Raw genomic sequence first — 27,511 nt, forward strand, 5'->3', positions numbered from 1 at the left:
GCTTAAAAATACTATTATCAAAACAGTAACAAAAAGCCCCACTCCCAACGAAGTCATTCAAAGGGCAGTTATTCTCTGGTAGTAGAGTAAGACACATTAAAAGCCATGGTCCCAGTTTCTCAATTCTTTTTCAAGTGTCTGTCCCCACCTGTCTAGTACAGTGCTCTGAACAGAGTAGGTGTTCAAGAAACACTGGAGATGACTGTTGGCAGGACTGTTATAATGCTCAGATTCCCTTTGGAGTCAAGGATTAAATTCCTGAAATGAAAAAGCCTCACCTAACTTGATTGGCTCTCATTCCTAGAAGATTCTGGAGAATGTAAATCTGTCATCTTCTGGCAAATGTAGTAGTCCCTAGATACAGCTTTCCTACTTCCATGTAATCCCTAAACTCTCTGTTCCTTCTCTTTCCCCTCAATTATTTATTCTCTTTCCTCTCCCTCCCCTTTCTCCCTCTCTCCCTATTTCTCCCTCCTTCCAATATGTTTGCATTCTCTCTCCTTCTCTCTGTTCACTTTTTACCCTTACCCTGTGGAACATCCTATCATGTGTTGCCTGGGAGTACCACTTTGAGGAAATCGATTCATCTATTGAAGAAACCTTACAAAGTTATAAATGATTCTGCCCTTATAAAACCTCATATATTTACAGATTTGTTATAATTTAGATTTAATTTTTAGCTTTTCTCTCTTTTTCTTTCTATTCTTTGAAATTCAGCTTCTTTCTCTGCCATAGTTCTGAGTGTCTAGCAGTCCTCTGAATTTATCTCAGAAATAACCCAGGTACCCCAACTGTCATTGCAGATTGAACATATAATGACTGTTCTGTAGCTTCAATCACATCTGGAGACAGCATAAAGGGTTTAGAGTTTGGCTGTGATGGTCAAACTATTTCCTGGGCCAGTTTTAGGGTAACTCTTACAGTCCCTGATGGAGGCATGCATTACTGTGTAATTTCAGGGTGATCTTCAGAAATACTACGGAGGCATGGAATACCTTGTAATTTCAGAGTGATCATCTTGGGAAATATTATGGAGGAATGGAATACCTTGTAATTTCAGGGTCATCTTCTTGAGAAATATTTCATAAAGCAGAGTTGAAGCTCGGGACCTTGTGTTAGAAAATCCTAGAGGGAGTCTAGGCTTAGTTCAAAACTGGAAAATAACTAATACACCCATGCCTACCTGAAAGGAGAATTACAGCCCCGAAAGCCTCCCAGGACAGCTGAGCTCTCATAGAACATTGTTGTGCTTTGGGGGGACCTGGGCTTTGGCAACAAAAAATTGAGGTTCTGTATGCCAGATGAATATCCCAGAAAGCGGGAGGTAGAAGAAAAAATATTTCAACACTGAGACCAAGAGCTCAGAGCGAAACCAGGGCATATCTCGTCCATGTTGGTGATTCCCTGAACAGCCCTGTAGACTGCTTTCTTGGTTTTTCATTCTGCCTGAGTTGCCGTTCGATCTTTTCAATTTTGACTCAACATATGCATACCTTAGTGCTTTCCCCCTTCTCTTCCACTCAGCTTCTAGCATGCTGTTGGGGTGAGCTGGGGCAAGGCAGAATTGATTTCGAACTGATTTGCATGATATATCAATCAATCATATTTATTGAGTGCTTACTGTGTGCAGGGCACTGCACTGTACATTTGGGAGAGTACAATGCAACAGACTTGTTGGACACATTCCGTGCTTTTAACAAGCTTATAGTGGAGAAGGGAAGAAGTACATCTGTATAAAGAAATTATGATATGTACATAAATGCTGTGAAGCAGAGGATGCTTGAATGCCAAGTGTCCAAAAGATGCAGATTCAAGTACAATGTCCCCTTGTTTTAAAAATTATATCAGTTCTGAGTGGTCAGACTGCTTTTTAGGGTGTAAACTTCTTGCCAATTCCAGTGAGCTTCTCCGTTAAGATACTGACAGTCCAACCGAATGTGTGATTTTGCTGTCCACCCAAATGTCCTTTGTGTGGATGTGGAATCGGCGGACAGAATGGGTGGGAGAAGGGTCCATGCTTCCAGTGACCAATCAGTGGTTTCCGCTGAGTTCTTACTGTGTGCAGAACCCTAGGAGACATGATCTTGCCCACAAGGAGCTGTGTGTTAGTGCCTCTGAAGATGCTAGCACAGAGTAATGGATAGAGCACGGGCCTCGAAGTCAGAAGGTCATGGGTTCTAATCCCAGATCCGCCACATGTCTGCTATGTGACCTTGGGCAAGGCACTTCACTTCTCTGTGCCTCTCGTACCTCATCTGCAAAATGGAGCTCGAGATTGAGAGCTCCACTTGGGACAGGGACTGTGTCTAATCTCATTTGCTTGTATCCACCCCAGCTCTTAGTACAGTATCTGACACATAGTAAGTGCTTAACAAATGCCATATTTATTATTATTATTTACTAAACTAAATAATGAGACATCTCTAAGTAAGGGAATATCTAATGTTTACTACTTAAAAACTATGTTATAGTATCAGGTAGATAAAACTTTATTTTCAGCAAGAATTAAAACATACAAAATTTAAAATATTTCCATTATCTCAATGTTTTGGGGCTCACCCACCTTGTTAATGACTTTGAAAATTAGATCAAATCCTTAGGCACATAATGAAACAAATTATCCCATGTGTTTTACATTTTTTTCCAGATCTCAGTGAAGCCACAAGTGACCAAATTAGAAAGGCCAAAGCAGTTGAAATGGTGTTCACCCTCTATCCTCCCACTGGGGCCCATGTAAGCTGTACTTGGGCCCCTCGATCTACGTGGATGAGACCTATAGTTGAAGGAGAAGAAGGGTATGAATACTTGGGTAAGTTACTGAGTGTCAGTACTTCTCTTAGTGTTATTAACTTGATTTTTGTGGGACCTCAACTTTCATTTCCCAAAAGAACTAGCCTCTTTGATATGAAATAGGATTCATAAACTGGTCGGTAGCCCCCCAGAAAATGATAAAGGCTATGCTTGGCTTTCCGTTATAGTCCTAAATTAGATGAAATATCTACATTGGTGATTTGATAGTAGACAAAGTACAAGCACAATAGATACAAAAGATGAGTTTTAATGTGCTAATATGGTCTATAAATGCAAAATACAGTGACTTATCCTCTTCTCCTTTCCATCTTCTTTTTGGATCCTACAAAAGATGGCCTGAGACAGAGGTTATCAAATCAATCAGTCAATCAGTGGTATTTATTGAGCACTGACTGCTAGCAGAGCACTGTACTAAGCACTTGGGAGAGTATCATACAGTAGAGTTAGTAGACATGATCCCTGCCCACAAGGAGCTGGGAATCTAGAGGGAATGGTATTCATTACCCACCCACGGGTTGCCATGGACTGTATTAAGCATTTGTCAAGATCCAATAAACCAAAGAGACAAGTTCCCTGTCAAATAGGAAACTCTGCTTGTAGAGCATAAGCCTGTGGTCTTTCACTCATGGCTTGCAGCCCTGTTCCGTACCACACACTGGAGTATGTCAAGATGATTGTCTTTTATTCAACCCCAGCACTCAGCCCCGCAGAACTTATATACAGATCTGTAATTTATATTATTTATTTTAATGTCTGTCTCCCCCTCTAGACTGTAAGCTCATTGTGGGCAGGGAATGTATTTGTTCCATTGGTAGAGTATACTCTCCCAAGCATTTAGTACTGTGCTCTTGCACACAGTAAGCGCTCAGTAAGTAAAGTTGATTGATTGCTCAAGTCAAAAGCTGATTTCGGGGGGGGGCCAGAATGGTCCATCAGTAAACAAGCACTGATGGATCTTCCATTCAGCACACAGCATTTTAGGAGTCGGTTCTCCTGCAATTCACATTATCAATCACCCCAGGGTGCGTAGCCATTCATTCATTCAGTTGTATTTGAGTATTTACTGTGTGGGAAACATTGTATTAATCACTTGGAAGAGTACAGTATAACAACAGACACATTCCTGCCGACAATGAGCTCACAGTCTAGAGAGGGAGACAGACTTATAGATATATACATATGTGCTGTGGGGGTGGAAGGGAGGATGAATGAATGAAGCCATATGCACAACCGTTTCTTCCAACACCACTTAGTGCTGTATCCAGACAGTTACATGTTGATGTATGCTAGTTTTGCAGCCTTATTCTATCAAAAATGCATCTGGCATGTCAATCAATAAGTGGAACATACTGAGCACTTACTGCATGCAGAGCATTTTTACTAAGGACCTTTGCGAGTACAATACAATAGAATTGATAGACATGCTCCCTTCCCATAGGGAGAATATGGACATTAATATAAATAAATATGTCTTTAAGTAAATATACCCCCACTTCTCCTATATGTAAGTATGGGGAATTGAACAACAATCAGACTTTTAGGTAGGTAGGTGTATATCAGAAGGTTTAAAGCATTACCTGAACAGTGAATAATTAGGAGGAAAATCAGTTTACATTTTGTTTGGGTGCAAACTGGAAACTAGCATTTTTACTTCTGGAAGCAAGAAAGGTTTCATCTATTTGCTGACAGTTATTGGTAAAGACTGATTTTTGCAAGGTCCTTCTCCTTTGTAGATTATTGCTGCTTGTTCCTCGGTTTCTTAAAATGTGAATTCATTGCAATACAGCTAGGGTTTCATGCACAAAGGACTTCAGTTGACACCTTGTTCATTTCCAGGCATTTCATCTCTCTTCACAAATTGGCTAGTTAGTGGTCAAAGTCTACAGGGACTTGGCCTGAGCTTTTATCTAAGCATCGAAGAGAGATGAGCAGTTTCATTTTTCCCTGGAGAAAGTTTGACAGGGTAAGTCCAGGGTCCAGCATTTTGTGCAGACTGGTGTATTTGTAAACATTGATTTTTGAAGCCACTTTTGAACATCTGGTCCTAACATAACAGAAGAAGAAAGGAGGTGTGCAGATATTGTTGTGTTGGGTAAGCTATACAGTTTGTGTCAGGAAGCTTTTATTTCCCTCACCCTCCTCCCTCCCGGGGTAAGTGACAAGAACTTTGCATCCTTTCAAGTTCAAGTAGATATAAAGTAACTGACAAGGGAGATGCAGCCATTCCTTGAAAAGGGATTAGTCTATTAAGAGCTCCCTGAGAGAAGATAGCTCTGGAAATGCACTCTGTTTCCCAGAAATGACACTTAAAATAATGCCCCAGGAACCAGACTTTCTTAGAGATTGTGCTTCTGAAGATTCAGTGATCTTACATCACCTGAAAGAAATCAGGATTACTTGATGCTTCCTAAGTGGTCTGGGGGTCTTGGATTCAGACTGGTAGGTGTGTCTGCTTTAACGGTCATCGATGCTGTTCTATCCTGTAAAACCTCTACCCTCTGAGCTTCTTTTGGGCGGGGAATGTGTCTATTGTGTATTGTATTCTCCCAAGTGCTTAATACAGTGCTTTGTACACAGTAAGCACTCAATAAATACAATTGAATGAATAAAACACAGTGCTCCATCACATGGCACCAGATATATGGGCAGCAGATAAAACTTTCCAAAAATGTTTAACATACTTTTCCCAAGGCATAATTAGAGGTTTGGGGAAATAGCTTTTCCAAGGGCAGGCGCTCCGCTGTTCCCACTGGGAAGCAGGACGTTTCTGACAGCTGATTTCTTAACATTTCTGCAGTTATTCATTGTTATAGATCCTTTCCCTTCCAGGTCCCCTGTTCCCTCACCCCCATCAACAGTATGTTGTGCTCCAGTGTCTCTCTCATTAAGCATGTGTGACCTTGGTGAATGTTTAAACTGGAAAGCTGTAGATTATATTAAGGATAACATTAATTCCTATGCCTCCTGGCATTCCATCTGGGCTACCTTGAAGGGGTAGATTAGTCATTATCTTGAAACAGCAATGCACAAAATGGTTCAGGGAATAGCATGAGTTGAACAGTTAAGCAGCTTTCTCCAAACCATTGTCTGTGCTTAACTCCAAAAAATAGCATATCAAAATCCAAGGGTTCCCAGGTGTTTCAGAACCATGGTCGTTTTGTGTTTTCCAGATCTCCCTACTATTTTCCCTACTTTTTGTCCTTGACCTTTGCCTGTGAAAGTCTTGTAAATAGTCACCTGATTTTCAGGCTCAGTGGCTGCTATTATTGCCGACTTTCTTTCGCACTTATTTTGTGTCAAACACTATATAAAGTGCAAGAGGAATCGGTACAAGGATATCAATTCAGGTGTGGGCAGCGGGGCTCACAATCTTAAAGGTGGGGAGAAGATCAGCCTATCGGGAAAGAAATAACAGTATAAATTCATTAACAAAAAAACCCAGAACAGTGGCTAGGTACTGCTGTGAGGAAGTAGACCTTAGGCTCACCAGTGAATCAATCATTTATTGAGCACCGTCTGTGTGCAGAGATCTCCTCAAAGCACTTGGGGCAGTACATGAGAGTTTCTAGACATGATCCCTGCTTGCAAGGAGCTCACAAGCTAGTGGGAGAGATAAACACTAAAATAAATAACAGATTGGAAGTAATAAAATATAAATATAAGCACTACAGGAAATGTGAGCTCCGAAATGCTTAGGTTATGCAGAGGCAGTGAAGTGGGTATTGAAGGGGGATACCACGCTGTTGGGAAGCAGTGTGGCTCAGTGGAAAGAGCACGGGCTTGGGAGTCAGAGGTCATGCGTTCAAATCCCGGCTCTGCCACTTGTCAGCTGAGTGACTGTGGGCAAGTCACTTAACTTCCCTGTGCCTCATTTCCTTCATCTGTAAAAGGGGATTAAGACTGTGAGCCTCATGTGGTACAACCTGATTACCCTGTATCTACCCCAGCGCTTAGAACAGTGCTCTGCACATAGTAAGCGCTTAACAAATACCAACATTATTATGATTATTATCTAGGGTGGGGGTGGTTCCAGGTAAGATTTCCAGACAGTCCCACCCAGTGTACTGAAGTTTGGGAAGGAAGGCTTCTGCCTGCTTCAGTATTGTGGACTGGAACTTCTCTTTCTCCAAAGATGCCTCTCATGGAGTCACCCCACGTAGTTGGGAGCTCTGGACTGAGGTAGTGTGCTTCTTCCTGTTTTGCTTCTGCAGGATGGAGTTCTCCTCACAAGGATAACCTTGTAGGTCCCACTTGCTCATCTCCTCTTATGCACCCCCAAGTTATGCTCGCTTTCAAAAAATCTTGGTTCCAGATTCCTAGTTAGCATGACCCTTAGGTTCTCTTCCCTCAGGTTATGATTTCCAGTCATTCTTTGGGTTGAATTTGTGGGGTTTTTCTTCCTAAGTGTATTATCTTCACTTGCCTCTGACCTTTTAGCTGTTTGAGTCTGATAGTTCATTCAGTGTGTTAGATTCGCGTTGAATACTGAACCTATTCACCCATATGCTTATAGGATGATTAGCTTGGGAAAAGTTCTGAATTTTCAGATTCCCTTCATGCACATGGTCACAGTGTACTTCACACACCTTATCTCACTTTTGCAGTAGAAAGCAGGGGCAGGAGGTAGCCAAATTTTTACACCTTGGGTAACTGAGTTTAGACAGTTTAATAATTTACCTGTGTTCTGTCCCAAGTCAACCTTGAGCAAGTCCTTAGAGTCACTGATGGCTGAACTGAGATCTGCCTTAGTGAGCATCTGTCACCATTATCTAGGTAGTTTTCAATATCAGAGAAGTCAAGTATGGATTTTGGGGGTTAAAAAAACATAATTTAGAGGTAAGTATTGGATTTTATAATCATTATTTGAGTTCAGAGATTTTGGGGGCTTATATGAGCTTAAATGTTAAATTGCACTTTTTATTTTATTTATTTTATTTTATTTTAAATTGATTTTCCAGGAGCATGCTGGAAGTGAGCCAGGGAGATTGGGGAGACAGAAGTGCCACCAACCCAGGGTGTAGAAATGTGGAAGCGAATATGTTGGTAGGGAAGAGTGGTAGTTTGCCTGGATGTACACAATCCAGGGATTTAGGGGAATTTAACTCCAATTCTAAAAATATTAATCAGGGGTAGGAATTGAGATAAACTTAACGCAAAACCCCAGATCTGTACAGTTTTAGATTTGCTTGTCCTGCTAGCTCCTAAATTTGAGATGTCTTGTCAGAATAATAATAATGATGATGATGATATTTGTTAAGTGCTTACTACGTACCAAGCACTGTTCTAAGCACTGGGGGAGATACAAGGTTATCAGGTTGTCCCAGGTGGGGCTCACAGTCTTAATCCCCATTTTACAGATGAGGTCCCTGAGGCACAGAGAAGTGAAGTGACTTGTCCAAAGTCACACAGTTGACAAATGGCAGAGCTGGGATTAGAACCCATGATCTCTGAATCCTAACCCCATGCTCTTTGTACTAAGGCATGCAGCTTTTCAGAAACAGAAGACAGAGCTCTGCACACGGAAAGTACCATTGATTAATTAATTGAGGAAAACTGTTGGAACTTTCCTTCCATTACCAAGCTTGAATTGGTTTAGGAAGGAACACTGACCTTTAGGCCAGAAAAGAACAATCTCTTTCAGAACCTATCTTCTCCTGCAAACTAAAGATTCCCAACCAGCACCCAGGAGAAGCTCCATTCAGTTTTCTTTCAGGTCAGGCTAAAGTATGACCCCAGACAACTGCAAGAGCATATAAATGAGGGTCATTATTTGCTGAGATAATTTTGATTGTATATGTCGCTGAGTTGATCCGTTTGGATTGCCTTACACTGGGACATTGTGGTGAACCGATAAGTCAGCGTAGGAAGGTTAACGAACGGCTCCACCTGGTAAGTACAAGTCACCGAGAGAAAGTATCTGCCGACTTACAGTGAGCACGGTCACTCAGAAGCCTTTGCTCTCTGCCTCACCCGTGATCCGGGATCATTATAGAGCTCTGAGGAGGGACGACGGTCACTGCAGCCTCGTCCACGTTTCCAAAATGGACTCACTTGACCACTAACTGAAGTAGTTATGATTTCTGATGGTGACAGTTGGGGTTTTCATACCCGGAAGATTGTGTTCGCCACTGTACTGAGCCATAGAATCAGGGCTAGAGCTAACTTTTCTTAATTCCCTCTTCTTCAGGTTAGGTCAATTCCAGAGACGTGAAAAATATTCTATGAATGTTCTCGTCAAAGTAGCTGGGTAACAAAAGAACATTATATGTCCTGTTTTATGCATTTGGTTTCTGGTTATTTTCATGTGTATTCTAAGTGTAAGTAAAATATTGCCCTTAAAAATATAGATGCTGTTCAGTAGAAATTTGTCAGAACTGGTCAGGCTGATCTCAGTTCTGATTTGAAACTACTTGGGAGCAGCGGGAAATTTGGAGGACAGGGCATAATTTTTTCTACTCTCTCTGTGTCCAGAAAAGCAAAGAAACACAATTCTTTTGCACACTGAAAAGGGAATAGACAACCTGGCATTTAGTTTTCATTTTTCCATTGTATGATGGGGAATAAGTTACACCGTCTCTGTGCTATGGTGTAACCACCTATAAAATGGAGGATGCAATCATCCATCTTTCAGGCTTATACGCCTGAAAAATCTTAAAAAATAAAGGCTGCAGTAAATGTGATAATGGATGGGAAAGGTGCATGTAAATATCAGGAGAAATATCTGTATTACTGGATGAGAAATTTGTATGAGAAATTGTCAAGATTTACAATTCTTCCACCTTGGTTGCATTTTAGTTCTGTAAATGGGTGGATCAAGGTTTTTTTGTGTGGGACTGCTGAATAGGGCTTTGTGTTTCTTTGCACCTTGTGCTGAAAATATATATTTCAGTTTCAGACACCAGCTGTGATGGACAATATATACCTTTTAGGTAAAATCACCAATGATTGCTTCTAAATGTGTGATAATTGCTATGCAGCTGCATCAGCTGGAACTAAAATATTTCAGTATTTCCCATTCCCACACACGAGGAGCTAGGTTCTACTGATGGAATATATGTCCAAATAGAAAAATTGTGTCTTGAGGGAAAAGATCAAGGGTCTCCACCAATTTCAGGGCAGCCAAATGCCTGAAGTTGGCCCCCGCTCCACCTCTCATAATAATAGCAATAGTTGTGATATTTGTCGAGTGCTTACTATAGTTAGAGCTGGGGTAGAGACAAGATAATTAGGTTGGACACAATCCCTGTCCTACATGGGACTCATAGTTTCATCAAGAGCGATAGATCTGCGTTGGGTCCTGGATTTCAGAGCCTATGAAGAGGAATTATAGTGCTAGTGACTGGCCTGGTTTCCCTTATACTCCTGCCATAAGCGGTCATCTTCCCACAGAGACGTGGAGTGCAACAAGTAAGTGGTTGGAGAGCAATGCACTGCAAAATGCATGGCTCCTGTAGCCTGTGAGCTCCTAGCGGGCAGAGTGTGCACCTCTCAACTCTGTTGCTTTGTACTTTTTTTTAACTGGTATTAAGTGCTCACTCTACACCAGGTACTCTACTTGGTTCTGAAGTAGACACAGGATAATTAAGTTGGACACAGTCCGTGTCCCCCATAGGGCTCACAGTCTTAATCTCCATTTTACAGATGAGGTAACTGAGGCACAGGGAAGTTAGGTGATTCACCCAAGGTCACACAGCAGACAAGTGACGGAGCCGGGATTAGAACCCAGGTCCTCTGACTCCCAGACCCATGCTCTTTCCTCTAGGCCATGCTGCTTCTACATTCGCAAGAACTTTGTACAGGCCTCTCCATGCAGTAATTACTCAGTGATGACCACTGACTGAGTGATTGATTGAAATGGTTAAAATTTGTGTTTTTCTCGGTGAACCTGGTTAAAAGAAAAAGATCTCTAATGCTCTTTTCTATAGCGATGCAAATGTAATTGCACATCTCTGCTAAAGCGCAATTTGTTTTTCTCTTCTAATTATAAAAAAGCAAATGGAACCTTCACCTTGAAACCTACATATTTAAAAAATGAACCCTGATTAGATGCAAGTTTTGTTTATACTGAAGATATGAATTTGGTATCCCTAGGGTGGAATGGAGTATTTTCCCCTAGACTGTTGCATAATGAGGTATCAATGTTGTCAAAACACTCTAGAATTTGTATAATTGTCTTTTGGACTGTAAGGCTGTTGAACAACATTTAGAAAATTTGATAATTGTAAGGGTTGATAAACCTGTTGATATTTGCTTTCAAATGGAGGTGTGTTATGTTAAGCTGGGTTTGAAGTGATGTGCCAAAATCCTGTTTTGATTATATAAGTCTAGGATTATTTTACTTAGAAAGTATGTTTACCTGGAGGGTTTTCTATATTTTACAGTCTTTTAGAATTAATTCCAAAAACTATATGCAGTGAGAGCTAAGACCCTGAAGCGAGTGTTGTTTTTTATTTTCGTTTTTTTACAATCTTGAAATGAGACACCTCTGTATGAAATGTACCGTGGTTATTACCACGAGACAGAAATTCAGAGGCATGTCTTCGATTAATGAAAATAGCTTCCTAGCTATCCATCTAGGATGTTGGATATTCTCCCCATAATGCTAATCACCCTGGGGAAATGGATGGATATCGTCACTTTCAATATACAAACAAGAGGCAGGCCCGTGTAAACCTGAGCAGTTAGATTAGTATCTCTCCACTCTTGTGCCCTTTTCACTGATGCCAACTTATGGGGGTGAAAGAGGCAAATGAATCCTATGCCTGAAACATATTCCAAGCTCTAGACCTTGGATGAAATAAAGTGTCCAAGAGATACCAGTATCGTGTTCCTGAGTCCTAATTCATTCAATATTCATTCAATAGTATTTATTGAGTGCTTACTATGTGCACGGCACTGTACTAAGTGCTTGGAATGTACAATTTGGCAACAGATAGAGACAATCCCTGCCCAATGACGGGCTCACGTCTAATCAGGGGAGACAGACGGCAGAGCAAAACAGAATGAAAGAAAAACAAGACAACATTATCACGATAAATAGAATCAAGGGGATGTACACCTCATTAACAAAATAAATAGGGTAATAATATATACAAATGAGCACAGGGCAGAGGGGAAGGGAAGGAGGAGGAGGAGCAGAGGATGGGGAGGGGAGGGGGAGCAGAGGGAAAGGGGGTAGCTCAATCTGGGAAGGCCTCTTGGAGGAGGTGAGCCCTCAGTAGGACTCTGAAGAGGGGAAGAGAGTGAGTTTGGTGGACGTGAGGAGGGAGGGCATTCCAGGATAGCGGGAGGATGTGGGCCAGGGGTTGACGGCGGGATGAGGAAGGTGAGCGGCAGAGGAGTGGAGTGTACGGGGTGGTCAGTAGACAGAGAGAAGGGAGGTGAGATAGGAGGGGGCCAGGTGATGGAGAGCTTTGAAAGCAAGAGTGAGGAGTTTTTGTTTCGTGCAGAGATTGATAGGCAACCACTGGAGGTTTTTAAGGAGGGAAGTGACAGGCCTAGAGCGTTTCTGTAGGAAGATGATCCGGGCAGCGGATTTTGGAAATGCTTATGGGTGAGAATGAAGCAAGAAGGTATCTCAGTACTTGCTCAGGAGGCTCTCAGAACAGTTTCTGTGCTGAAACTGGTGCGTCTAAGTACCACAAAATTCAGAAACTGTGAGGGCCTCATGAAATACTTTTAAGACTTTGGAATATCTCTCTACTCTCTAGGTGCTTACTCTGTGCAGAACACTGTCCTAAGGGCTTGAGAGTCCCTTCCTGCAAAGAGTTTCAGTCTAATCGGGGAGACAGACATTAAGCATCCTGGAAATATGCTCCAAGTTTTGGCAGATTTAGTGGAATCAGGCCGACTTCTACAAAACTAATGTCTGTTAGGCTGTGTGTCTTGTGCCTCTTGGGGGCCAGTTTTTTGGCATGATACACTGGCCTCACTACTAGTTTAAGGGGATGGATTTTGGCATTTCGAGAATCTTATATCAGAAATTGTAAAATGAAGGAATATGAAAATGAGAATTTACCCCTTGTCTAAGATTGCACTTAGGTTTTTGCCAAGTTTCAGAAGTCGGGGGTGGGGAGTATAGAAATCGTGGTGAGCAGTTTGAAATGAGGCAGAGTATGCCATTACAGTACCCAAATGAAACCCAAATTTCATTAAAAAGTAATTAAATTCTGAATGAAATAGTCATATTTATTGAGTGCTTACTGTGTGCAGAGCACTGTACTAAGTGCTGAGAGAGTTAAATAAAATAAAGGTGCAATGAGCCAAGAAAATAAGCATTTGAATTTTTTTTTCTTTTTGCAAAATGCAGAATACTACCTCCAAAGAATCCATAGCAAATTTAATTCTTATCATTTTGTGGTTATTTATAACCTAATGGAACACTGTGAATGCATTCCTGCTTTCCTATTGGCTATTGTACTGATCTTTAACTTATAGGAAAAGACCAGACATGTACACAGAGCATGATATCCATGGCAACAGGGAGTCCAACGCTCAGCTTTTCAAAACATACCAACATCATTTCTTCATTTTTTCTCTCCTTGTTTCAACAGTCACCATTTAAAGGATTGTAATCCTTCAAGGGGAGATTATTTTCTGCCTGATAGAGGATGGTGATGATGAAAGTCTTGTACCTGATTTTCTCTAGGAACTGCAAATATATTGCAGAAGGATAATTCTTGTAATCTGCCTCTTGTAATCTGTAATGATTGTCATTACGGTAATTATCGTTACAGATTATCATCTTGTAATGATATTACAGAATGAAATATATTGCATTTTACAGGAAAGGTGGAAGGAACTGCCCCATTCCTGCTACTGCTTTTGAAGTGGTGACTTTAAGCCGCGCATCTTCCGTAAAGATAGGAATGTTGGCCAGCAGGCTTGCTGTTAGCTCTGACTTTGCTCTCAGATGTCCAACCGTAGCACTCTCTCAGCTCCGTTTCCTTCGCACCCCCTTCCTCTTCGAGTGCCGTGCCCCCGGTGACACTTCATGACCCTGGCGGCCCCTATTCGTCCCTAGCTCAGCTCAAAATGAGCGCGTACATCCTTGTACAAGAGTGTGGTAGATATCGCATACATCCTTATACAAGAGTGTGGGCATTATATCAACTGTGGTACTTGTTAAGTAACAATAATAATGTATTTGTTAAGAGCTTACTATGTGCAAAGCACTGTGCTAAGCACTGGGGGGATACAAAGTGATCAGGTTGTCCCTGTGGGGCTCACAGTCTTAGTCCCCATTTTACAGATGAGGTAACTGAGACACAGAGAAGTAAAGTGACTGGCTCAAAGTCACACAGCTGACAAGTGGCGGAGTACGTGTCAAGCATTGTACAAAACCCTGCGGTAGATTCAAGGTAATCAGGTCCCAAAGGGGGCTCATAGTCTAAGTAGGAGGGGGGAGCGGATATTGAATCGCCATTTTACAGAGGAGGAAACTGAGGCATAGAGAAGTTAAATAATAATAATGATGATGGCATTTGTTGAGCGCTTACTATGTCCCAAGCTCTGTTCTAAGTGCTGTGGTGGATACAAGGTGATCAGGTTGTCCCACGTGGTGCTCACAGTCTTAATCCCCATTTTGCAGATGAGGTCACTGAGGGACAGAGAAGTAAAGTAACTCGCCCAAAGTCGCAAAGCTGACAAGTGGCGGAGCCGGGATTAGAACCCATGACCTCTGACTCCCAAACCCGGGCTCTTTCCACTGAGCCACGCTGCTTCTCCATGATTTTCCAAGGTCAGGGAGCAGACAAGTGGCAGAGCCTGGGTTAGAACCCAGGTCCTCTGACTCCTGGGCACGTGGCTCTTTCCACTAAGCCAAGCTGAGTTTCATCATGTGATCCTCCGTCTCCCACTTAATTAGTCATAAAACCTCGGAGGGCAGACTTTTCACGTCGTCATTTTACATTCATTCAATCGTATTTATTGAGCGCTTTCTGCGTGCAGATCACTGTATTAAGTACTTGGAAAGTACAATTTAGCAATGAAGAGAGACGATCCTTGCCCACACCACGGGGCTTACACTGCCCTGTTCTCTCCATGATCTAGAAAATAGAGATTTAGGGAGATTAAATGTCTCAGCTATACTCACTTTGTTATGAATTTGGAGAATTTATACTAGATTTCCAAGTTCCCAGTCTCTATCCTGAGGGATAAATCACCCTATAATGTATGCAAGTTTGGGGAAACTCTGGTCTATTGCTCCTAGTACCCAGGCTTGGGAAGCTTGAGCTACCAGGAAGGCCCACTCAGAATTAATAATAGTGTTGGTATTTGTTAAGCGCTTACTATGCGCAGAGCACTGTTCTAAGCTCTGGGGTAGATACAGGGTAATCAGGTTGTCCCATGTGAGGCTCATAGTTAATCCCCATTTTACAGATGAGGTCACTGAGGCACAGAGAAGCTAAGTGACTTGCCTACAGTCACACAGCTGACAAGTGGCAGAGCTGAGATTTGAACGCATGACCTCTGACTCCCAAGCCCGAGCTCTTTCCACAGAGCCACCCTGGCCTGCTAGAGGATGCCCAAGCCTGGGCTCTTAGTCTATAGCAGGCTGGCCCCACTCTGCACTCTTTTCTCACAGGAGACACTGAAACTGACCTAGGCAACAGAAGTACAAACTTGGGGTGACCCAGAGACTGGACGTTCCCTGGCATGAAACAGAATGATACACACCCAGACATTCTTGCATTCCCTGTGGGACTCTGTGGTTTTGTACAACCCTGTGATCACTTGGGCACATTTGAAAACTAAAATGGACGACGGGAAGCCCACCCTGTGAGTACTGTGGCCTTTACTCTCATGTAGCCTCCAAGATCAAAGTAGAACTAGCTCTAGTTGGAGAAAAGTCCTTGAGGGAGTGGAGAGGTGATGTTGGAGGGAATTGGAAAAACTGCAATTAGCCTTTGGGATTTTCTATTTTGCACTCTCTGGGCACTTCCTAGTTTCTGTGACAATCACGGTTTTTAAGCTGTTTTCATGGACTCAGAGGGCATCTCTCTCCTATGATGTTAGCAAGGAAAAAGAAAATCTGTGGGAGACTCTGTGAGATTTTCAACCTCGCATTGTAGATCCAAGGGGAAAGGTGAGGATCAAATAAGCCTCTTGAATTTAGGGAAACTTGAAATTGATCCAAATCTCAGAGCAGTCTGAGAGTCCACCTGCACCTGATGAATTATTTTGAGAGCATGACAAATAATCTAAAATCAAATGATCTAAAACGTCAAATTGCTTAATCACTCAAGGTTAAAATCTGGTCCACCACATTTTCAGTGGCTTTGTAATGATTAATTTTTCCCCGTGCTTATGTCAGTTCTGAAGGTTCCTGGGATTCAGGTTTTTGAATATTTGATAATGACTTTGATTTAGACAACTTGCCATCAAGTTAGTTTTGCCAAGGGCCAAAGTTGATATACCTTATGATATTTTGCTGTGTTTAAATCATCGTTAGAACTGTAAATATTTGTTAGGTGGTTGATGCCAGAGATATACAGTCCTGCTATTTGATTAAGAATTTTCTTTGAGCCACATGTGGGTCAGGGACTCTGCTTGATCTGTTTATTCTACCCCAATGCCGAGAACAGTGCTACCACAACTGCCAATCTATATTTGCTTTTTAAAAAACTGTTTGAAAATAAATGGTTTAACTACAAAAGGATTAGCAATAAACAAACAAGTTGGTTAGAAAGAAAGGCTGTCTGATCTAAAAACGTACGTCGCCACTTAATACCTAGAATTAAGTTGTCGTGCCCCTCCAAACACCTAAGTTTCGTAATGAAAATACTAACAGATTTTAACTGAAACCTTTCAAATAGTATTACTAGGATCAACCTATTTGGAATTCAGCCCTTGTTTTCAGGGATTTACTGTTTTGAAAAATGTTTGATAAATTTATAGCAGAACAGAAAATACTTCTGCCAAATACGTAAGTGCTTTGGACATAATTTGTATTCCTGCTGTTACACGCAGAAACTTGTGCCAGAGAAAAAGTGAAAAGAAATTTTGTTTGGAAAGCAACCAGCAGCCTGGAAAGGTAGTTTTTAATCTATAAATATCTTTCTTAAGGAAAGCGATACACCAACTAAATTTTGCTCTTAAACCGTATACTATATAAGTTAATCAAAATGCCCCATTTATTACAAAAACACTGGGTTTGGTTTTGGCTGACTATTGTTAAAAATTGTAAACTGCATGTGACATCTGAGTACAATGTTAATGTAGTAATTCATAGGAGAAAAGTGCAAAACACAGGCAACTAACTTTACTCCATTATAAACTGCACGGTTATGAGGCATCTGCCACTGGTGGGGAATTTCTCATGAACTTTTAATGCATTTATGCAGCTCCGTAGTTATTTTGGACAATCATTTCCAATTTTGTTTTGTATTTGTTCAAAGTTAATTTTATATCCTGATGAAAAATGCAACTGAAAATCAGTTGAATGCAAACAAAAAAAAATTATGGCTAGCCATATATTTATTATAGATCCAGAATTACTGGGAACAGGTTGGGATACTCAACCCCCAACTTCTGTAAGCATAAATAAGCATTATTTCTACCCTCTTGAGTGCTTTACCTGAGAGAACGTGTGGTCCCAAACTCCTAGAAACAGACTCTCAGGAGATCCTGTACTGAGCACTTAGGTGCCTCTGAGATCCCCACTAGTGGATGCAGAGGGTGCAGAGAACATCACTGAATTATTTGTTGTGCCTCAGGGGGCGTGGACAGCCTGGTGCTCAGATGCCAGTTGGAGGAATTTATGAGTCTAAGACTATTCCCTCCATCACCTACAAACACTCAGTCCTCCCGACACACTTCCTTTCTGTCTTGTTGGTGGGAAACAGGCAGTGGATTTCCGGCTGTGTCCTCAAACTTAACAGGTCAAAAACAGAACTACTTATCTTCCCACCTAAACCCTGTCCTCCCCGTGACTTTCGCATCACTGTAGACAGCACCACCATCCTTCCTGTCTCACAAATGCATAAGCTTGGCATTATCCTTGACTCCTTGTCTCTCATGCAACCCACATATTCAATCTCTTACTAAATCCTCTCAGTTCAACCTTCACAGTATTGGTAAAATCCACATTTTCCTCTCCATCCAAATCGTTATCACATTAATCCAAGCATTTATCTTATCCTGCCATGATTCCTCTATCAGCCTCCTTGCTGACCTCCCTGCCTCCTGTGTCTCCCCACCCCGGTTCATAATTCAATCTGCTGTCTGGATCATTTTTCTACAGAAACATTCAGTCCATGTTTCCCCAATCCTCAAGAACCTCCAGTGATTGCCCATCCACCTCTGCATCAAACAGAAACTCCTTACCACTGGCTTTAAAATACTCAATCACCTTGTTCCCTCTTTCTTTGTCTCACTGTTCTCCTACTACAGCCCAGTCCTCACACTTCACTCCTCTAATGCCAACCTACTCACTGTACCTCGATCTCATCTATCTCACCGCTGGCATCTCGTCTATGTCCTCTGATCTGGGCTATGTCCCACCTAATTACTTTGTCTTTACCTCGGGACTTAGAACAGTGTCTGGCATATAGAAAGCACTTAATACCATAAAAAACCTCCTCCATGCTCTCCTAAAATTTTATTATTTTTATGATGATGATGATGAATAGTGATAATAACCATTGCTCTATTTGTTAAAAATTTTCTATTTGCCAAGAAGTTTACCAAAAATTGGGGTACAGTCCCACATGGGACTCACAGTCTAGGTAACCCAACATTTCCATCGCACGGTTGAAATTACTGTAATCCTTTACTAATTAATAGTGTCAATTATATTGCAAGGATGTGAAACTTCACTAAAGGCTAGCAAAGGGCAGTAAAAAATTAATTACTTCCATGACTGAAATGATTCAGGAGAAATTTTACTTGCTGCATTGCTGTTGGAAGATAATTTTCACCTTTGATATACTGGGATTTCATTGCCCATTTGGTTTAAGGGTTTGAAAGCAGATGATCTCGGGCACACTATTTGCAGCTCTGCCTGTATTGTGGGAGGGCCGATCTTGCTCCGGGTAATGTAGTTTCCAAAGCAATCTACTACAACAAGCACCGATCTTGTGAAACACTGGTCCAGTCCAGGCTCAACAGGAGAAATGCAGTAGATGATAGATATTGACACTACTCTAACTATAATAAACCTCTAAATAAAAAATGATATCCACACATCTAGTGGTTGCAGTGAAGCCCACTACTTCAAAAGGATTTTAAGGGCTAGCTCAGATTTTTCTAGATGTTTTTCCTGACATTTCAAGTAACAACAACAAAAAAAGGTCAATATCAAAGCTGTGATGCACAGTTGTATTTTCTACATTGTGAAAACAGCTGACATGATTAAATGCTAACAGCGTAGCGGCAAGAGTGTGCTTTGTAAAGCTTTATATTATTTTTTGGCCTCAAAAATCTATATGCTAAGGTTTTCTTTTTTTTAACTCAGCTCCTTGTGTTAATCCAGACAGTATAATGTTCTGATACATTCCTAGCCATTTACTATGCAGAAACATAAAGCTCTTGCTGTCTTTGAAAAGATACAAGATAAACATCCCAGTGATTTTTTTGTAAAGCAGATGATACTTAAGCTTTGGAAAATTCTTTTTATGGGAGAATATGGAGCTGCAAAAACATTCTAAATGAAGTTGGATGTTTGACACAGAAGACACTATTTTCACTAGAGAGGTGATTCAGGTAAGTACAGATAGGCTACTGTGGCCAAAGATACTATGTATAAATCAATCAATTAGCTATCGATCAGCTGTATTTATTGAGCACTTACAGAGCGGAGCATTGTGCTAAGCTCTCAGGAGAGTAAAATACAAAAAGAATTAGAGGAGATGTTCCCTGCCTATAATGAGTTTACAGTCTAGAGGGAGCCAAGATTTGATAATGTAATTATAATATAATTAATCAATCGACCATATTTATTGAGCATTTACTGTGTGCAGAGCGTTTGGAAGAGTACAATATAAAGGCAATCAATCCAGCAGGTAAAGATGCCTTTTACTGAGATGTCAAAAAGTAATTAATTTAGATTGAAGCAGCAGAGATTTGGATTAGATATAAGGAAGCACTTTCTAGCTCTCAGGGATCATAGACACTATTGAGAATTACTTAGGTAAATGGAAAATTATACTCTCCAACGGGAAGCATCATGGCCTAGTTAAAAGAGCACAGGTCTGAGAGTTAAAGGACCTGAGTTCTAATTCTGGCTCTGCCACCTGCCGGCTTTGTAACTTACCTTCTCTTTACCTCAGTTTCCTCATCTGTAATATGGGGATTAAATAACTGGTCTCCCCACAACTTGGACTGTTGATCTAATGACCTTGTATCTACCCCAGCATCAGTGCAGTGCTTGGCACATAGTAAGCACTTAATACAATACTCTCCAGAAAAAGAATTAGGATGGAGAAACAGTAACCTCCTTGCTGAGGCATTGCATTTGTGCATTTCTGTTGTTTGTGCAATATTGCTCAAAGGCACTGTAATAACCTAGATCATGTCTTGGTATTCTTTTTGATCTTTGTGTTTCTAAATTTCCTCTTACTGGTACATAGAACAAACCCACCTTAAGAAAAACAACAAAGCCGCAGTTTCAATATTGAGATTCTCAGAAGGGCATCGCTTAATTTGAATAGGGGCCCGCTCATTCATCTCCTTAACCTTTGCCTGATAATCAACTTGCTCAAAGTCTGAGTTATCTGTAAGTGAAACTGTAAACTTTGCTGCAGAAAACTGTCTTTCACCCATTCTTTTTAAGACAAACTGAGTTTTGAAAAATACTCAATACCCCTAGCCATTTTTATACCGAAGCAGATTAGTCCTTTTCTTTTCTGGTTGCCAGGTATTTCCCAAAGTAATTTATGATCAAAATGAATTTTACAGTGCCAGCTAAGGATGTGTTTTGATTTGTTACAACTTTCAATTTTGGATTTAACCTGCTGAATTTGTCTTTGATTTTAACTGGGGGATCTTTGTATATCTAGTCTTCAGGCAGTCGTTAGTTGTGTCTGGACAGTCGGGCTTTGTGCTCTGACTTTTATTTCAGAGTTGTTTTATGTCAAAGCCAAAAGGGCAGTGCTTCAGTGTGGATTTAGGCCACCAAATAAAAAAAAAAACAACCCACAAAAAACACCAAAAAACAGTACAAGCTTGTCTGAAGTCAAAGATGAGAATCATGGCCCGGTGAAATTAAGCAGTCCATTATTGTGTGGATTCCTGTGCCATTTCCTTGCATTTAAGTCACTTCCTTTATAGTTAAGTTAATTCATAATGGTACAAGTACACAGACCCACATTTTCTCAGATTGAACAGCTCAAATGAAGAACAGTAAGAAACTCTTAAAAGTGTTCACATGGTGTAGTGGATAGAGCCCCAGCACTCATACCTGCTAAGGGGAAAGGGGTAAAGATCTCCAAGATTGTATAGTGTCCCCACAGGCACCTGATTTTCAGCAAAAATTACAGAGTAAGCTTTCTAAAGGCATGTCAACTCGGCCCTTACCACCCTACTTATAATAATAATTATCACATTTGTTAAGCACTTACTACATGCCAGACACTGTTCTAAGTCCTGTAGTGGATAGAAGCAAATCGGGTTGGACAGAATCTCTATCCCATGTGGGGCTCACAGTCTCAATCCCCATTTCATAGATGAGGTAACTGAAGAACAGAGAACTTAAGTGATTTGCCCAAGGTCACACAGCAGACAAGTGGTGGAGCCTGGATTAGAACCCATGACCTTCTGACTCACAGGCCCAGGCTCTATCCACTACACCATGCTGCTTCCTCTACATACCATGCTGCTTCTGAATCTTTTGTATCTTTTCCCAGATCTCTATATCATTCTGCTAGGTTTTCTTCTGTTGTTCGTTTTTTGGGGGCATTTAAGTGCTTACTATGTGCCAGGCACTGTTCTAAGCACTGGGACAGATGCAAGCTAGTCAGGCTGGATACAGTCTATGTCCCACATGGGGATCACAGTCTTAATCCCCATTTTACAGATGAGGTAACCGACACAGACAAGATAAATGATTTGTCCAAAATGACACAATGGATTCAGTTAGAACACACTTCCTTCCAACTCCCAGACCCATGTTGTATTGTCTAGGCCACTCTGCTTCTCGTTGTTTTCCACGCTACTTCTTTTCTGAACCAAATGCCGTAAGCAGGACCAGGAAGAAAACCTGCAGTCTGTTATTCAATTGAAGTAATTGAAATTTGACATCATGGTGGCACTATGGTGTCCCAAATATGAGAGACTAAAAGAAATAGATTTCTCAGAGACCTGTTTTGTGCAAGCATGTAATCTTACATTTCGGCACCAGGCTATGGCAAATAAATTTCTGTAAAACCCCCGATAATTTTGCTTCCCAAACTGAGAGATAAAGCCACTGTTTCTTCCACTTCCCTTTCCGTCCCATCTAGAAAATACTTAGCTTCTAGCCAAGAAAATTGTTTCATGTGGGAGCATACCTTAGTGAGACAGTTGAATGCAAATAATCTATTCAGGATGGTCTGAAAATTCACAGCAGCCATTTTTCATACTTTCAATTTGTATTTTCTAGGTCATTTTAAGTGTGTGACTGAACTGCCATGTTACCCTCTTAATGAATGAGAATTAAAATTCAGGGATCTTTCTCACATGGTAGATTCATCCATTTATGTACCTGCATCTTGTGCTTCTGGGCTTGAGTCTGGTATTTGTGCTTCAGTCATCTTTCCTAAGTACAGGAGGTTCTAGACCACAAACTCATTTGCCTACCAACTCTGTTACGTTGTACTCTCCTAAGCCATTAGCACAGTCATCTGCACCCAGTAAGCACCCAATAAATTTGATTAAATGATACAGTGCATTACATTCAGTTGGTGCCCAGTAAATACAATTATTACTAATACCTACCTGTCTGGAAAAAAATTCTGTGTTGTCCTCAGGATCTGTGGGCACTGCTTAGAAGAATCCTGAACTAGACTCTGAGTTTTAGAAAGAAATTTCCTACATCTATAATGAACTGGCTTATTTCAAATGCTACCCAATTTGTTCTTCTGAATACTGCCCACCAAACTCTGTTCCAGATAACACATAGACCAAAGCTTCAGTGCCCAAATTGGATTCTGCATCATCACTGAAGGGCCACACAGGCATTCATTATTCATATATGATTTCAGAACATTATTTAATGACTGGAGATGCTCTAAATTTTCCTGGATTTATGAGCAAGTCAAAAATATATTGAATATACAGTCTGTCCCCAGTTCATACCATCTACATCATTATTTAAGTGTCCACAGATGACAGTGAGAGCAATTAGCAGCCTAACTAGATTGTAAACTCCTCCTGCATTAGGATGCAGTCTCCAGAACCCCAACAGTGGTTTTACTTAGTCCACCCTTTTGAAAATCCATACTCTCCTTCGCCCCTGTTTCCAGTGGTAACATTTCATATTGCTCTCTCTCCTTGGAGCCATTTGCTTAGACCTGCACCAATGTCAAGATGTCGTCATATAAATTTATAGATGCCTTCATCTAAATATCTATTGCTGTTTTATGTTCAAAATCGTGTTGATCAATAATGTCGAAATGAGAGCAAGAACAAAGCCCATTGTGCAGTTTTTAGGTTTCAGGTATAAACCAGATTAATCAACCATTATCAAAACTGTTGAGCTTAAGTCTGTGACATTGCTCTAAGTGATGCATCCAAGCCTAAAGGAGAGTACATTCTTGGCATCCTGAAACTTATATGACCAGCGACACCCGAAGCAGTCACGTAAATATGGCTGTTATTGTTGGTTCATTAGCATCCAAAGATATCTTTAAAGGGATTATTTCTTTCTATCCTGTAATGGCTTTTTTCCCTTTTTTCTCCTTCTAGCTGAAATTGTGCTACCGAAATAAAGTAGTCAGATGCCAGATGCAACTTATTCCTTATAGTAATAGGGCCCAAATATGATCTGATCTTGGAAAGATTGTAGATTCTGTAGAATGTAAGCTCCTTGTGGAATGGATTGTGTCTACTAACTCTGTTCTATTTCCCAAGTGCTCAATACAGTGCTCTGAACTCAGGAAATACTAAATAAATGTCATTGATTGATTGATGGAAAGCATTGGTAGTGGAAGTATAATGGTCTATGCCATATATGATGATTGGTTACTTTGATCATTCATACAGCATATTATCTCACTGGCAAAAGTCCCCAAATTTTGGATATTTAATTTTACCTGGAGTCGCTATGAGTCTGAAACAACTTGACAGAATTAGAAGAAGAATTTTACCTCTCTGATGCTCTCTCCGCCTTACCCATCTCTTAAACCGTTCTCTTAAACTGGGGAGAATTCCTTACCTCTCTGCCTTACCCATCTCATCTGTAAAGTGGGGAAAATTCCGTTTCTGGATGTAAAACTCTTTAGAAATGTCTAAGTTCAACCCAGTTTAGCTGCTGGTTTCTTTTGTAGTTTAGAGCCCCAAACTCTCATCTGTGCAAATGAGAAGAGACTGGATGATTAGTGAAACATAGCAGATAATGATAAAAAGAGGAAGTGCTTGGCCTAACTGGAGTATAACAAAGGGACTCTATCTGGGCAAATTGATTAAATTTCTTTGGATGAATAGAATCTTGGAGAAAAGTACTGTTTGGACCCTAGGTACTATAGAATGGAGGAAAGTAAGGGAAGAGAATGGTGAAAACTTAAATATCTGCCATGGAAAATCCATGATCTTCATCAAGAGTAGATGATCATTTTATTCAGAAGATAAATGGGAAATGCAAATGCTAACCCTAGGATGTGTAAGAGTTCGAAATCATGAAATATTTAGAGGCTACCATTATCAACAATCATTATTGTCACTGCTCACTTTTACAACCATTGCCAATTTCTTGGAATTTTTAATGAGAATAAATTAATGATGCAGCTTTAGTAGCCAAACAATGTTAATTCATATTCAGAATACAAAAAGCGATTCTGTCATTTTGCAGAAAAATCATATACTGCATTTTGGGTTCTTGACAAGCTTGTTTTGGAACAGTGGGGTTCAAAATAAGAGTCATACTGATTTATGACCCCTTAAATACAAGTTTCTAGAAAACTGGATATGATTTTGGGCAAACTTTTTTGGGGGAAAAAAATAGTAGGCCTTGTTTGCCAAGTTTCAGCTTAAGCCAAAATTTTAGAGCCAAGGTAAAGGAAATTTGATCTGAAGCTGGGGTTTAGAAGACTGAAAGGGCTTCGTGAATGGTGGCATTGTCATTCTGCATGAAGTATTTTTTGAACTGGATTGAACATCAGCGTTTTCTTGGATCACACTGAGGAAACCTGTAGAATGTTGGGACCTGGGTTTATAGATGAAGACTTTATAATGCAGTGAATAAAGCCTAATTCCCCTTGCTGTCTACCTACTCACTGACCCCAACTAGATAACTTTGTGGCAGTGAGCATCTTGCGGAAAATCAAACTCATTTTTAGTTCCTGAAGCACTCTGGCAAAAACTGAAACCCGAACTTCTCATCAATCTTCACTTATAAATATTAATCTAGTTTCATGTTGGAGTTAACAGAGCGATCTTAATAATTGAGGGGCAGATGAGTGCTGTTTGTGAATAACATCAAAATTTAAGGAATGATCTTCATTGCCTGCCACTGAGCATTGTCGTTTCAGCTGGGAGACCTTGGCAGTAATGCAGCAGGCTATTGTTTATTGAAAAGGCTAATATTAGCAGGGGATGTGATAAGAATGCCTTTTAAAAAAATAATTGAATGCTATCTTTTTTTTTGGCAGTAGCATCTTGTATCTCTCTATAGTGTATCGCTTTAGAGTCCTTTATTCAGCCTTTAACAATACCCCATTATTTAAAAATCAGGGGCAGTGTGATGGAATGCAAAGAGTTTTGCATATTATTCTGATGGTGGATGATAACGCTTTCTTTCCTCTTCTGTTCAAGGAAGCTTATTTTAGTGGGAGATATGGGGGAGGCTTTCTGCATATATTGAATTGTTATGAAATCTATAGAATACTTTCTAAAAAATTCCGTGGCCACTTATAGGCTGGCAAAGCGAAATGAAGAATTGGTGAAAGCATAAGTTGGGTGGGTGCTTTCTCTTCAATCATCCCCTTTTTAGCCTGGTCCAGCTGATTTCTTAGAATATTATTAGGCATCAAAAAATATGGTCACATTAGCATGTTGCTGGAAAATACACCGTGGGTGCCAGTAAACCCTTTTCTCTCAGATGCACTTGGCTGTGCTCTGTGATACCGAAAGGCCTCTTCTTGTCCAGAGCCCGCTTTGGTTTTAAGCGAGTGATGTAATTGCCTCAGATTCCTGTTTGGGGGTAGGGGTGGGGCAACAGGAGGAGGTGGTGGGTTGGGGGATGGTGCTTACAACAGCCCCCTGGAAGAAGCACCTGTGGGAACGGGAAGTTTGGAGAGGAATGCAATTACACTAGTAAAAGGGGAGCAGGTCAAGAGTACTTCTGTAGAAATGCTCAGGGTTCCAGTGAACTTCTGCATTATATCATATAGGACACAACATGCCTCCCTAACATAATGCAAAGTTGTATTATAGAATAATAAAAGGAGGAAATTTTTTCCTTAGCTCACATATCTGAAGTGGATAGAGCTTGGGTCTGAAAATCAGAAGGACTTGGGTTCTAATCTTGCTCTGCTACTTGCCTGCTGTGTGACCTTAGGCAAGTCACTTAACTTCTCTGTGCCTCAGGTACCTCATCTGTAAAATGGGGATTAAGACTATGAACCCTATGTGGACAGGAGTTGTCTCCAACCTGATTAACCTTTATCTATCACAGTACTTAGTACAGTACCTGGCACATAGTAAGAGCTTAAATACCATAAAAAAACCAGCCCTCATCCATTCAGAACCATCAGTAAGCCTGAGTAGAATATAATAATAATGTTGGTATGTGTTAAGCACTTACTATGTGTAGAGCACTGTTCTAAGCACTGGGGTAGATACAGGGTAATCAGGTTCTCCCATGTAAAGCTCACAGTTAATCTCCATTTTACAGATGAGGTAACTGAGGCACAGAGATGTTAAGTGACTTGCCCACAGTCACACAGCTGACAAGTGGCAGAGCCGGGATTCGAACCCCTGAAAGCCCAAGTCTTTTAGATAATTAGGAAATCACCCTTATGTATTATGGGTTATCTAATAATCAGAAGACTTTTCCTTTCCAAGTTGGGTATCTGGTCAAGTTATTTTAAAATCTAGATTGGGATGGCAGAATTTTCTCAGAAAATAACTCGATTCTTTTATTTTGCAATTTTAAACTTCAGGGCTTCATGATTTTGGTGGTGTTTTAGTGGCTGGACCACAGATTGGTTGAATGGAAACAATGTTAATAGTTATGATTCCTGTGGTATTTGTTAGGTGTTTACTATATACCAAGATCATACTAAGCACTGGTAGGACACAGCCCCTGTCCAACAAGGGGCTTCCAGACTAAGTAGGAGGGAGAACAAATATTGAATTTCCAGTTTGCAGATGAGGAAACTGAATCCCAGAGAAGTTGTGATGTGCCCAAGGTTATACAGCAGGCACGCAGTTGCCTCCACGTCCACAACCTCGCCCTCACAGGATCATGCTCTAGGCTGTGTTTTTTTCTTCATGAGACCATTCTCTTGCACTAATCAAAGTTTGTGAACCCAAGAGGATTGAAAGACTGGGGATCAAACCGGGA

The 27,511-nt window shown here is 40.8% G+C and overlaps 1 protein-coding gene across 20 annotated transcripts in view; it reads left to right on the forward strand.

Annotated features, from left to right (window-relative positions):
• IQCM (IQ motif containing M) overlaps positions 1–27,511 on the forward strand; it is a 370,600-nt gene that overhangs the window by 176,781 nt on the left and 166,308 nt on the right. For 18 of the 20 annotated variants that reach the window (XM_029076889.2, XM_029076891.2, XM_029076870.2 and 15 more), the window contains one exon: positions 2,648–2,809. In XM_029076889.2, the coding sequence (XP_028932722.1) occupies positions 2,648–2,809 (162 nt within the window). Of the gene's footprint in view, positions 1–2,647; positions 2,810–7,769; positions 7,867–27,511 lie in introns of those variants that run through there. The other 2 variants (XM_029076898.2, XM_029076909.2) reach the window with 2 other exon arrangements.

This window comes from Ornithorhynchus anatinus, chromosome 12 (assembly GCF_004115215.2).
Source record: "Ornithorhynchus anatinus isolate Pmale09 chromosome 12, mOrnAna1.pri.v4, whole genome shotgun sequence".
NCBI lineage: Eukaryota > Metazoa > Chordata > Mammalia > Monotremata > Ornithorhynchidae > Ornithorhynchus > Ornithorhynchus anatinus.